Source organism: Osmerus eperlanus, chromosome 16 (assembly GCF_963692335.1).
Source record: "Osmerus eperlanus chromosome 16, fOsmEpe2.1, whole genome shotgun sequence".
Classification (NCBI taxonomy): Eukaryota; Metazoa; Chordata; class Actinopteri; order Osmeriformes; family Osmeridae; genus Osmerus; species Osmerus eperlanus.
The window spans coordinates 15,484,977-15,497,476 of record NC_085033.1 but is presented as its reverse complement, the minus strand read 5'-3'; the positions used below and the strand labels follow the sequence as shown (position 1 = coordinate 15,497,476).

The 12,500-nt window shown below is 51.9% G+C and overlaps 2 protein-coding genes across 2 annotated transcripts in view; both read right to left on the bottom strand.

The window, feature by feature from the left end:
* The window catches only part of LOC134036614 (anoctamin-8-like), a 13,699-nt gene extending 9,569 nt beyond the window's left edge, over positions 1 to 4,130 (bottom strand). The window contains exons 1-5 of the mRNA XM_062481613.1: positions 3,719 to 4,130; positions 1,216 to 1,329; positions 863 to 995; positions 605 to 743; positions 249 to 345 (exon numbers count right to left, since the gene is read on the bottom strand). Coding sequence (XP_062337597.1) covers positions 249 to 345; positions 605 to 743; positions 863 to 995; positions 1,216 to 1,329; positions 3,719 to 3,869 — 634 coding nt within the window. The 5' untranslated portion in view covers positions 3,870 to 4,130. The remainder of the gene's footprint in view (positions 1 to 248; positions 346 to 604; positions 744 to 862; positions 996 to 1,215; positions 1,330 to 3,718) is intronic.
* Positions 4,131 to 8,291: 4,161 nt separating this feature from the next.
* LOC134036695 (plasmalemma vesicle-associated protein-like) lies at positions 8,292 to 12,177 on the bottom strand. Its single transcript, XM_062481735.1, is given in 9 exon segments — positions 8,292 to 8,584; positions 8,942 to 8,999; positions 9,437 to 9,512; positions 9,543 to 9,695; positions 9,850 to 10,179; positions 10,288 to 10,661; positions 10,898 to 10,979; positions 11,341 to 11,579; positions 11,582 to 12,177. Coding segments are annotated over 8 exon segments (1,452 nt in total). The 5' UTR covers positions 11,724 to 12,177; the 3' UTR covers positions 8,292 to 8,584; positions 8,942 to 8,943.
* Between the last annotated feature and the right edge of the window lie 323 nt (positions 12,178 to 12,500).

Sequence of the window (12,500 nt, the reverse complement as noted above, 5' to 3'; positions counted from 1 at the left end):
ACATGCACACACACACACGGGTCAGCACTAACACACACACACAGGTCAGCACTCACACATCCACACACACACACACACACACACACACAGGGGTCAGCACTCACACATGCACACACACACACACACACGGGTCAGCACACACATATACATTTACACAAACACACATGGAAGCATGCAACACACACACATACAAACAAACACACACACATTAAAGCATACATCAGAACACATAAGAATGGACTTCTCACTGATTGGCTGTCCCTCCAGGAAGTGGAGGTTATGGAGCACCTCTCCCTGGTCGGCACGGAGATTATCCAGCCAGAACTTAATGATGCTCTGACGCTCCTGCAGAGGAGAGGAGGACAGTAGGAGAAGGATAGAAGGATAAGGAAGAGGAGAAAGAGGGTGGTAAGAGAGAATTAGAGTAAAGTGTTAGGTTTTAATGTTTATGGTTGATGGGGTCTTTTTAAAGATAAACAATACAACATTCCTGAACATGTTCCAGAAGATTATGTTCTAGAAGGTAGAATATGAAAAAAGGTTCTAGAAAGTGTGAGAAGGTTCTGGAAGGTGGGAGACGTTTCTGGAAGGCTTGTGTCCCGACCTGTGAGCTGAGGAAGCAGACCTCGCTCTCTATGTTCAGGTAGATGTTGCTCTCCTCACACAGGAAGCGCCGCTTCCCCCCTCCGTACTGGGGCTTCACTGCCTTGATGACCCCAGCCTGCTCCGCCCCCAGCAGCAGGCTGGGGGGGGGGACAGGGGGACAGAGAAAACAGTATTTCAGTGAGCAGCAACACTGGAGGGCGTGTTAGATGTATCCACCCAGAGCCCGCGCAGCTGAACAGAGAAACAGGAGGGTTACTTCTCGAAGGAGGCGGTGATGAACAACATGTCAGCCCACGTCTGCTTGTGCTGCCGCACCTGGACCGACACCTGAGGAAGACCCAGCCTCATCAGGTTCAGCAGCCACAGGGGGGGCTCTCTGTCTGGGGACTCTGGGGGGCGCGGCAGGGAGGGGGCGGGGCAGGGGGGCAGGGAGGGGGCGGGGCAGGGGAAAGAGGGAGTCGAGAGGGGTACAAGGGGGACAGGGGGGGAAGTGAGGGGGGAAGGGGGATGTAAGTGGTAGATGATAATTGAATATAGATAAAATGTAGATAATAAATAAGTGGGAGAGTATTTGAACACTTCCGTTCTACCAGTCAGACAGGCCGTTACCTGGGAAGGTGATGATGATGTCACAGTTGTCGGAGGGCAGAGTTCTCATGAAGGAGGGTTTCCTGGACAGGATGTAGCCTTTAGCCTGCCTCAGACGCCAGCTCAGGTACTTACCTGGGGTGTGGGGGGAGGGAGGGAGGGAGTTAGAGAAAGAAAAAGATAGATGAAGTGAGACACAGAGATTGGTGGCATCTGACACATATTGAGAATCATATTTAGAATCATTTCATTACAGTAAACCACACGGAGGTTAGCCTCAGGTGAAACCACACGCTCCTCTCCTGCCTGGTGACCCAGGTCAAACCAAATAGTCAAACCAAACCGCAGCACATGGCTTCAGGTCATATGGACTTCCATTGAACGCTCACTCACACACACATGCAGACAAACACACACAGAAACACACACACACAAGCTTGCTCACACACACACAGACCAAACCCTAACCCTCTAAACCCAACTCTAACCCAGTAGCTGAGCGTCCATGAGTCTGCTGCTAGAATAGCCCCTTACAGACAGCATGTCAGCCCCTTACAGACAGCATGTCAGCCCCTTACAGACAGCATGTCAGCCCCTTACAGACAGCATGTCAGCCCCTTACAGACAGCATGTCAGCCCCTTACAGACAGCATGTCAGCCCCTTACAGACAGCATGTCAGCCCCTTACAGACAGCATGTCAGCCCCTTACAGACAGCATGTCAGCCCCTTACAGACAGCATGTCAGCCCCTTACAGACAGCATGTCAGCCCCTTACAGACAGCATGCCAGCCCCTTACAGACAGCATGTCAGCCCCTTACAGACAGCATGCCAGCCCCTTACAGACAGCATGTCAGCCCCTTACAGACAGCATGTCAGCCCCTTACAGACAGCATGCCAGCCCCTTACAGACAGCATGTCAGCCCCTTACAGACAGCAGACACAGAGATTGGTGGCATCTGACACATATTGAGAATCATATTTAGAATCATTTCATTACAGTAAACCACACGGAGGTTAGCCTCAGCCAGCCCCTTACAGACAGCATGTCAGCCCCTTACAGACAGCATGTCAGCCCCTTACAGACAGCATGTCAGCCCCTTACAGACAGCATGTCAGCCCCTTACAGACAGCATGCCAGCCCCTTACAGACAGCATGTCAGCCCCTTACAGACAGCATGTCAGCCCCTTACAGACAGCATGTCAGCCCCTTACAGACAGCATGCCAGCCCCTTACAGACAGCATGCCAGCCCCTTACAGACATCATGCCAGCACTCATACATACATACATGTTCCTCAGTCACGGAAGCTTAGCAACACACACCCGACACAGCACACTGCCCTCAGTACATTATAGTGACATGCACTGACCATTGCTCTTCAAATTGACTTCAACATCAATTACATCATATCGTCATCTGATAGCATCAGATCTAGGACATTCCTAGACAATTAGAACCTCTAGAAATCTGCAGCATAAGGACAACTCGGAGGGGCGTGGTTTGATGTGACCATGACCGCGAGATGGGTACAACTGCTGCGTGAAAAGATGAAAACGAAGCGCTCTAGAACAGCAGCAGAACATACGACACGAATAAGGAATTCTAGGACAATATGGTCAATGCAACCATAGATATATATAAAGGCCTTTATATTTATCTATGAATGCAACACCGATGAGGAATTCTAGAACATTGGATCACACCTCTGTAGACAAACGTCAGATCACACTGGGAGATTACTCTATGAACCTTTCTACGCAAATATATTGTTGATGAAATGCTTATGCGTATTTCCTGACGCAGCAAAACAAGCTTTACAGTAAGCCATCACCTCGGCCACGTGTAAACGCGTTGACAGAATTTGCACAACAAGAGGAAGTTCAGTGGTTTCAACTTTAAGTGATGGGGCCTTCCTAACAGCGTCCAATTGTGTTAACAAATAAAACGGACTTAACTGGTTCCGTTTCGCCAGTGCGGTTCTGTACCCTGACAACCCATAGTTTCAGATAGAGGACATGACGTGTGAATGTTTGACCAACTCTTGATTTAAAAAAAAGGGAGTCCTTTAGTTGAGTTCTGAATTATTACAGAAAAATATCACAGCAATTTCCATATTCCGACTTGGCTGATCAATGTGTCAATCCCAAATTTCACAGACCTCTGAGCTAGCAACAGTTTTACCGAATCAAACAGCCCAGCGGTTTGTTTGATTCTAGACGCATGCGGCTCCGTGGAGCTTCAGTCCCGGTCCAGTCACCTGTGGACCGCCTGCTCTCCTCTCCCCGCCCGCTCTGCGCCTGGAGGAATGCAGCCTCCGGGACACGATGAGCCCCTAACTGACGGTCACCGGGAGACTCCTGCACTGTCTTACGTGAATGAGTTATGTTCCTCCCGAGACGATTCTTAATGTTGTAATTCCCGGGACAATACATACACATAAGGTAAGTCGTAGCTTTACCGATGCGTGCAATCACGAAGGGAAATTCTCGCGTCATCATGTTGGCATGGGCCAGCGTACTCACCCAGGACCCCCGCAGGTTTGGATGAAGTCATCTGCTCTTTCTTCAGTCCAGTATCTCCGGTAACAGCCGCCCTCTCCATCCTCTCCGTTGCCCCGGTGTCGTTGCTGCTGTGTACGGTGGCGTCGGTCTCACCTCCTCCCGCGCCCGTCATGCTGCCCTGCTAGAGTTTAGATTCATAGACCGACAAGTGAGAGGCTCGTGATGCCCGCGTAGCTGTCCGTTACAGCGACAGTACATTCGCATGACCGTGGTATGACAAGGCTCGGGAAAGCTCCACCTGATGAAGGAACGCACGCATCACTCCTCTGTGGCAGTGACGACAGAGGACGGAGGGGAACACCGCGTCCCGCGCAGTATACCGGGATAAAAAAACACCGACGGTGTTACACCGTGTGTCGACATGTTTTCATGTGCCTGCGTCTTACATGCGGCAACCGTTGGGCTAGACAAGTCAGACAGTTGATAATCATCGACATTTTACCAAATGGCCGCATAATGGGCCGTTGCGCTTGACTGTTAATGCTCACTATTGTTATGTGTATGCTATACCTTATCAACACTAGCCATCTGTTTGTTCAGTGGTGACTTTGTGTCAATGTTTGATCTCTGTCAACATTTGCACATCAATTGTCCATCAATTCAGTATGACATATGTCAGTTACACCCTGAATAGACACAAGGCGCGGGCTCTACCCAGCCCACGGCCCACGCGCTGTCTGTGTGGGGGTTATTCTAGGAACTGAAGTTTCTATGATAGTTTTATATTTATATGGATTGAAGGAGTTGTTTTTAATCAGAAGTTTCAGTAACAACTTGATGGATGATCACACTGGGGCTCTTTATAGTGACTAGGCCTATCAAGTCCCTCAAATCAAGCCTCTCTCCTGGAGCTATGTGCATGGCATGGCGATATGTACAAATTAAAGAGCATCATTTGCTCACATCTCATGTAGGCCTACTTTTTGATTTTCTCGGTAAACAAGTTATTGCATTACATCCGCTAAATTATTCATGCCGTGTGATCCGGTTCGCATGAACCAGGCCGGTGAGGAAGATAAGACGAAAACGTACAGGGACGTTGTTATGGAGACGGGACGGGTGTTCTGGTTTAGAGGGATGTGCACGAGCGGTCTTCTGGCTGAATCCATTCATCTTGACGGTCCTAAACAATGCAGCGTCCAACTGTAAAGTGAAAGTTATTCATGAACGCCGCTAGATGGTGCCAAGCTGAAGAGATTGCCTACATGTTTCTCTCTCTCTCTCCTCCCTCCTCCCCCTCCCTCCCTCCTTTCATCCTGTTTCTATCTGTTCCCTCACCTGCTCCAGAACAGCGCGGTAGGTGCAGTACATCACCATGACCGCCAGAGGGCAGTGGGATAATAACAGCTTAGTGAGCTCACCATCCTAAAGGTAGAGATGTAAAAGTTAACTGTAGAAGTATTACCGTGTTTGTCACAGCCAGGAGATGGCACCAACCTGCTGTACTCAGACATCCCAACCTGCAGAGACTCATTCCCGGGAGGTAGCTCCCCCCTGGGACGCAACCCGGGAGACTTGGGATGTCTGTGTACTAGTTAACTGTTCTAATTAGCTGATCTGGGTGTTTAGAATTTACTGGCTGAATACTTTTAATATGCAGAATTAGAGGACGTAGCAGGCCTGGAGGCCTATCTCAATAGGGAGTCCTGCCTGCAACCGTAGCTAACTGCACAAGCGCAGCTTCGGTACCGACTGAAGGTTAAAGTATGCGGTAAGGGACGATGTTTTTATACCCCACAAAAAAAAAAATATATATATATACTAAACGGAGATTTTAAAAAACAAACGTAAACCCAGCAGGACAGGTCAGGTCTGGTTGACTGTCCCCCGGCCAGTGCTGTGACAGGCTGTGGAGGTCGTGAAATATCGCAACCAACGTTTTGCTGCTACACCTGGGCACAGGCCAAGCTAATGCACTTCCTGGTTACAGGCGTCAGGAAAACACCTTTCAACCCTGACCTGTCTGACGTCTCCAGTCGGAGGTCAAAGGTCAGGGTTGATGTGGATGTTGCTTCAGAATTTATGTTTCTTTTTTTAACTTTCTGTTTTTAACTTTCTGTTTTGTACCTTTTTGAAACTTTTTCTGGGTTAAGAACTGTGATGTTGTCTTATCTCTTCACTAGAGCAGTACGGTATAGCTTTAGACTGCAGATCAAATCTAAAATACGAAAATAACAATAATAAAACAACGTTTTTGCAAGGGTATGTGTTAAATGTTTGGGGTACACATAGTGTATTATTATCTGAGTAAGGCGTACTTTTGTCTCAGAGAAACTAAGAGGAGAAACGTATTCTCGTTAGTGTATCATTCCAGAACCTTCTGACTTAACTAGCATTCCAGCTGCTCACTTTCACACACTGTTTCCCTAAATGCGGATGTGGAACGTTCTAGAACCACCAGCTTTCTAATTAATTACTTCCTCTCAGCTTAGTTGACCAGACCTCACACACAAGCTATGTAACACACACATACACACATGGGACTGGAGGGCTGGAGGACTGGAGGGGCTGGAGGACTGGAGGGGCTGGAGGACTGGAGGGGCTGGAGGACTGCAGGACTGGAGGGCTGGAGGACTGGAGGGCTGGAGGACTGGAGGGCTGGAGGACTGGATGGCTGGAGGACTGGAGGGGCTGGAGGACTGCAGGACTGGAGGGCTGGAGGACTGGAGGGCTGGAGGACTGGAGGGCTGGAGGGCTGGAGGACTGGAGGACTGGAGGGCTGGAGGGCTGGAGGACTGGAGGGCTGGAGGACTGGAGGGCTGGAGGACTGGAGGACTGGAGGGCTGGAGGACTGGAGGGCTGGAGGACTGGAGGACTGGAGGGCTGGAGGACTGGAGGGCTGGAGGACGACTGGAGGGCTGCAGGACTGGAGGAGTGGAGGGCTGGAGGGCTGCAGGACTGCAGGACTGCAGGACTGGTGGACTGGAGGACTGCAGGACGAGAGGACTGGAGGGATGGAGGGCTGGAGGGAGTCAGGCCATTAGGAAACACAATCAGCCCTCTGGGTTGGAGAGAGTTCTCAGCGGGCCGAAGACAAAAGAGGTCGGAGGTCAGTGCCCCTGCGAGGAAGAAGGGAACAATTACAGGCGTACAACTATTCCACTTCCTGTCTATTGGGGTGTGACACAAACACAAACACCCCCCCCCCCCCCCCAGTCCCCCCAGTGCCTCAAGCACACGCCACCCTAACACAGCTGGATTACATTCTGCAGGCTGGGTACAGTAGGTCTGACCCCAGCACCCTCCACACACACACAGATCCCGCAGGTCCAGACCCAGCAAATGACATGCCAGTCTACCATCAGACAGAGATCCAGCCCCAGCCCTAATCCTAACCCATCTCTTGACCCTATCCCAGCACAAGCCTCTCTTCTAGCCCCAAACCTCAACCTCAGCCCCAGCCTCAGCCCTCCCAGCCCCAGCCTCAGCCCTCCCAGCCCCAGCCTCAGCCCTCCCACCCTCAGCCCCAGCCCCAGCCTCAGCCCTCCCAGCCTCAGCCCCAGCCCCAGCCTCAGCCCCAGCCTCAGCCCTCCCACCCTCAGCCCCAGCCTCAGCCCTCCCAGCCTCAGCCCCAGCCTCAGCCCCAGCCTCAGCCCCAGCCTCAGCCCTAGCCTCAGCCCCACCAGGCCCCCTGTTCCCTCTTGACTCCTACCCTTACTGGAACACTCCAGAGTTAAACAGAGGATTTCCTTCAGACAGGACAGAACTCGGCTCTAACCAACTTCATTAATTGGCGCCCAGACAATCATGTCTGAAATAAGCCCTGATCCTGCAGGAAGTTTGTTCCTGATCCTGCAGGAAGTTTGTTCTCCTGGAATCATCGTCTGTTTTCTTCCTCTGCTGAACTCAGAATCAGAACATGTTTGAATAGAACTCTATTTTTATTCTCCCTGGAATCAAAACACACAGATAGCCTATGTGCTCATTTGAGTCAAATGATATATGCAGTATTGTAGATGTGGTATGTTGTTTTTGATAAAAGCATCTGTTAAATGAAGTGTAAAATGGAGCACTCCTCATCTTGTTCATCCCTCCGGTGGATCTGGAACTGTTTCAGCCCGGCCACCCCCCCTCCCCCTCCACCCACCCTCCCTCTCCACCCCCCCTCCCCCTCCACCCACCCTCCTCCTCCACCCCCCCTCCCCCTCCACCCACCCTCCCTCTCCACCCCCCCTCCCCCTCCACCCCCCCTCCCCCTCCACCCACCCTCCCTCTCCACCCCCCCTCCCCCTCCACCCACCCTCCCCCTCCACCCACCCTCCACCTCCACCCCCCCGGCAGGAGGTGGAGGGTAGGTCCTTGATAAACGTAAACACAGTTGACAGAAAGCAGAGCTGTGCCAGTACATGTCTCAGATGTTTGGAGATGCTTGTAAATTGAATAAATATCTTCACAATGGATGACGTGGATCTGCACAAACATCCACTTCCCTCCTGAATGTGAATCCTGTCTTTAAACACACGGACGACACTGGCATGCAGGTGGGTCTGTTCTTAACAGGATGGCATACACCCAGACAATAACGACCTTGGGAGTCCTTTGAAGAGGATGATTTTAATGACTGTAAAACAAGTATGTACAGAACAGTTCATGCAATACAGAACATCTCAAAGATGTCAGATGTTTACAAACTATTTTTTGCAATGTAGTGCAAATGTTGAATATACAGTATTAGACTGCAAGCTAACTTTAAAATAATATTTTACAATAATAACATGTTAAACTAAAATACATATTGCCATTCTTGGTAGATGTGTCATCCTCCATGTTTGTAAGCTGCGATCTCCTGTATCAGCCAGATACTCTGGGGAAGGGAGAGGAGAGACTCTGAAGATATGAGAAGAGAGGGGCGGGGAGGGAGGAGTGGGTGTGGAGGAGAGGGGAGGGGCGTGTAGGGAGGAGTGGGTGTGGAGGAGAGGGGAGGGGTGGGGAGGGAGGAGTGGGTGTGGAGGAGAGGGGAGGGGTGGGGAGGGAGGAGTGGGTGTGGAGGAGAGGGGAGGGGAGGGGAGGGAGGAGTGGGTGTGGAGGAGAGGGGAGGGGAGGGAGGAGTGGGTGTGGAGGGGCGGGGAGGGAGGAGTGGGTGTGGAGGAGAGGGGAGGAGAGATACAGACAGATGGACATGATTAGGGCTTGTTGTCTCTGGTCTAGAGGCTGCATGTACCGCCTGTGTCCTGTGATACTTACTCTCAGACAGATGGTTTGGCGTAGCTTTGCAGATCCTTCAGCAGCTGGGTCATGCTAGCTGTGACCAGAAAAAGAGGACACCAGGAGGACCAGATGATACCAGGAGGACCAGATGACACCAGGAGGACCAGATGATACCAGGAGGACCAGATGACACCAGGAGGACCAGATGATACCAGGAGGACCAGATGACACCAGGAGGACCAGATGACACCAGGAGGACCAGATGACACCAGGAGGACCAGATGACACCAGGAGAGAGGAAGAGAGGAATATGGGAATAAGACAACAGACAAAGAGAGGAGGATGAAGGGTTTGTACAGACACTTCCATTTCAAAATCGAATGAGGTCAGGAATATATAACAATGTGACAAAACAAACGATGCCTCCACCAAACAGACAAACAAACAAACAAAAACGTGAGCAGTCCAGGTGGGACCCGTCGCTCCTGCTGGTCATGTGGTCTGTGATCACGCAGGTGTCTGGAGTCTCACCTTGACTGAAGCTGTGGCCCGTAGAAGGAGCTCCGCCCATTCGTCCGATTGACAACGAGCCACCAGACCCAGTTCCCGCTGGCCCCGCTCCTACAGACCCAGTTCCTGCTGGCCCCGCCCCTCCAGACCCCCTGCTGTTGGGACCAAGTACACCTGGCCCCGAACTGCTGATCCCTGCACCGCCAAATCCTGTCCCTAGAGAGCCTGCCCCAAATCCAGCAGCAGAATCGGTCCTGCTGGATGGAGGAAAACCACCATGCTGCAACAGAACCAAGAGGAACATCACTCTCATCAGAACGCACTGTCAATCAAGCATTCCCTGGTGAGTAAGTTACACAGGTCTAAACTAGCCTAAACCAGTCTAATCAGGTCTAAACTGGTCTAAACCGCCCTAACCCCCCTCCCAGCCCTACCTTGGGGCAGCTGGCGTTGAGTCGCTTCATGCTCTCCTTCAGGATGTTGATGTCGGCGGTCTGCACCCTCAGCAGCGCGTCCTTCAGCGCCATCTCTCCTCTCTTGATCTTAAGGTCCTCCAGGATGCTCTCCTTCTCCTGGTCGTGTCTCTCCTGGCTCCTCCTCAGGGTGGACGCATGCTCCACCATCAGGCTGCTGCGGTTGCGTCTGCACCAGTGGAGGTCTTCCTCCAGGCGGGTGTTACTGCCCTCCAGCCGGCTGCTCTGGGCCTGGATCTCTGACACTCGCGTACCCATATTGTCCAGGTAGCGCTGGAACTTGGTCTCTACCTTCAAGGAGAAACGTGGGGGTGGGGGTGGGGGGGCTCAGTGGTTAGAGGGTATGGGCTGCAGAGCAAGAGGTGGAAAGTTCAGATTCTAAGTAGCTCATCTCGGTACCTCTCTGGACAAACTGGAGCAGTTGGTCTGGATCTGCTCCAGGTGGTTGCGCTGTTTCTCACAGGAGAGCTGGAAGGGCACGAATTGCGGCACCAGCGAGTCAATCTTCTCCAGGAAAGCCTTGGACACGTCGGAGATGCCGCCCAGCGATTGGGCAAAGTCCTCCTTGCACTTCCTGGTGTACTGCTCCAGCTGATTGGTCAGCGAGGCCACATCCCTGCGGAGGGAGATGGTGTCCAGGTGGAGGGTGTCCCGCTCCTGGGACGCCCGGTCCAGAGTGATTCGCAGGTGCTGATTGGTCTGGGAGAAGTTGGAGTGGACCAATCGGTTCTTCGCCTCGCAGTTCAGGAGACTCTGCGACTGAGTCTTCTCTCCTGGATACAAACACAACCTGTTGTTATGACGATGATGATAATGTGTTCATTCAGCAGGTGCTCTTATACAAAGTGATCGTAAGGGAGGGAGGATTTTGATCGTAACTATTTTAGTTATCTTATTTTATTGTAGTTTCCTGTAGGAACATTAGAACAGCTTTACAACTGCCTCCTGTGAATAAAACCTGAATAATAACTGAAAGTGGATAAAAGGTTGTGTTGCTGTGCGTGCTCACCTGACCGTGCGAAAGGGGAGATGGGGGGAGGACAGGTGAGGACACGAGACCTCAACGACTTATTCTCCAGCTCACATCTCATCTGTTCACACGACAACAACCACAACATCATCAGCTAACACCACAAGATCTCTTCCGCGACCCGGCACATCAGCTAAAATCACAGCATATTAAACATTGAAGTATATTTGTATACCTAATACGTATCTTTTCTCTGTTGATTAAAGGTAGGAGTGTGGGATTAATCCAGATTCATATTTAGCTTAATCTAACACATTTTCTAAATGTGAATCCCATAGTATTTAATTTCTAATCCCACACAACCAGCCATCTTTACTAATCCCCTCTATTCCAAACGCTTCAAGACAAATCTCCCAAACCATCTCTTCATCCATTCTCTCCCTCCCCTCCACCCCTCCACCTCCACCACCTCTCCATCTCACCAGGCTGCCATTGAGGAACTTGAACCCCTGCCTGGACTTCTCCGCCAGGTGTCTCAGCTGGGCCAGAACCCCCCTATTCTCCAACAGCGTGGCGTTGAGCTGGCGAGACAGGTTGGTCCTCTGCTCCCGCAGCGCCTGATTGGACATGGACATGCGGTTGAAGCTGCCCTCCAGATCCCGGATCCTCGTCTCCGAGGCAGAGTCCTGCGGCTTGCCGTAGACGAGGAAGAGCACCAGCCCACGATGATGAGTGACTGGATGAGGGAGGAGAAGAAGAAGGCGATGCGGAGGTAGTAGCCACAGCTCTTGCCCTGGGAGCGCTGCAGCGTCTTTCTGCCCTGGGGGGAGAGCTTCCCCCGGGGGGGGAGGCTGCTGCTGTACATGGCGCCTCCTGGAGGTCAGACGGGAGCGGCTGGGGGCGAGGGACGCTGTCCTGGACTTGCTGTTAACACTGCTGTGGAGGTAATGTGTCCCCCAGAAAAGCTGCACCTTCCAGGTACTCACAAACACTGCTGCTGCTGCAAGCTACAGTCCACTCACATCCTCCTGGAACACAGACATGATCCTGCAGGAGAACTGAGGCATCAGATCACCACGAGTCTCAGGCTTCGGACAGCGTCCACAGTCCCGGCACAGCCTCCAGCCTCCGGCTCTGATAACAGACGAGGTGGTGGGAGCCGTCCAGTCCTGTCAGCCTGGTTTCTTCTGGCGTGCGAGGAGAGAGGAGAGTGTGTGTGTGTGTGTGTGTGAGAAGAGAGCGGGTCTGAAAAGATGTGATCGCGTGTGAGAAAAGAGTGTGATGGGTTGATATTTCTTGTGAGGTGTAAACATTGGATACGGGAGTTTATAAAGGCCTGTACACACTTCCTGTTCTGGAGCTTACTTCCTGTCCCCTCCTCTTTACTTTACCCACCTCCCACCCCCCCCCCCTCCCTCTACATCTCCCCTTCTCTCCTCCCTTCCATTCCCCTCTGCTCTCCTCTCCCCTTTCCCCCTCCCCTTTTCTCCTCCCCTCCCCTCTCCTCCTCTCCCATCCCCTCCTTGTTCCCTGCTCATCCTCTGAAGCTTCTGTTAGGGTTAAAACAATTATTATACACCCATGGTTTCTCACAGCCTCCAGCCTCCGGCTCTGATAACAGACGAGGTGGTGGGAGCCGTCC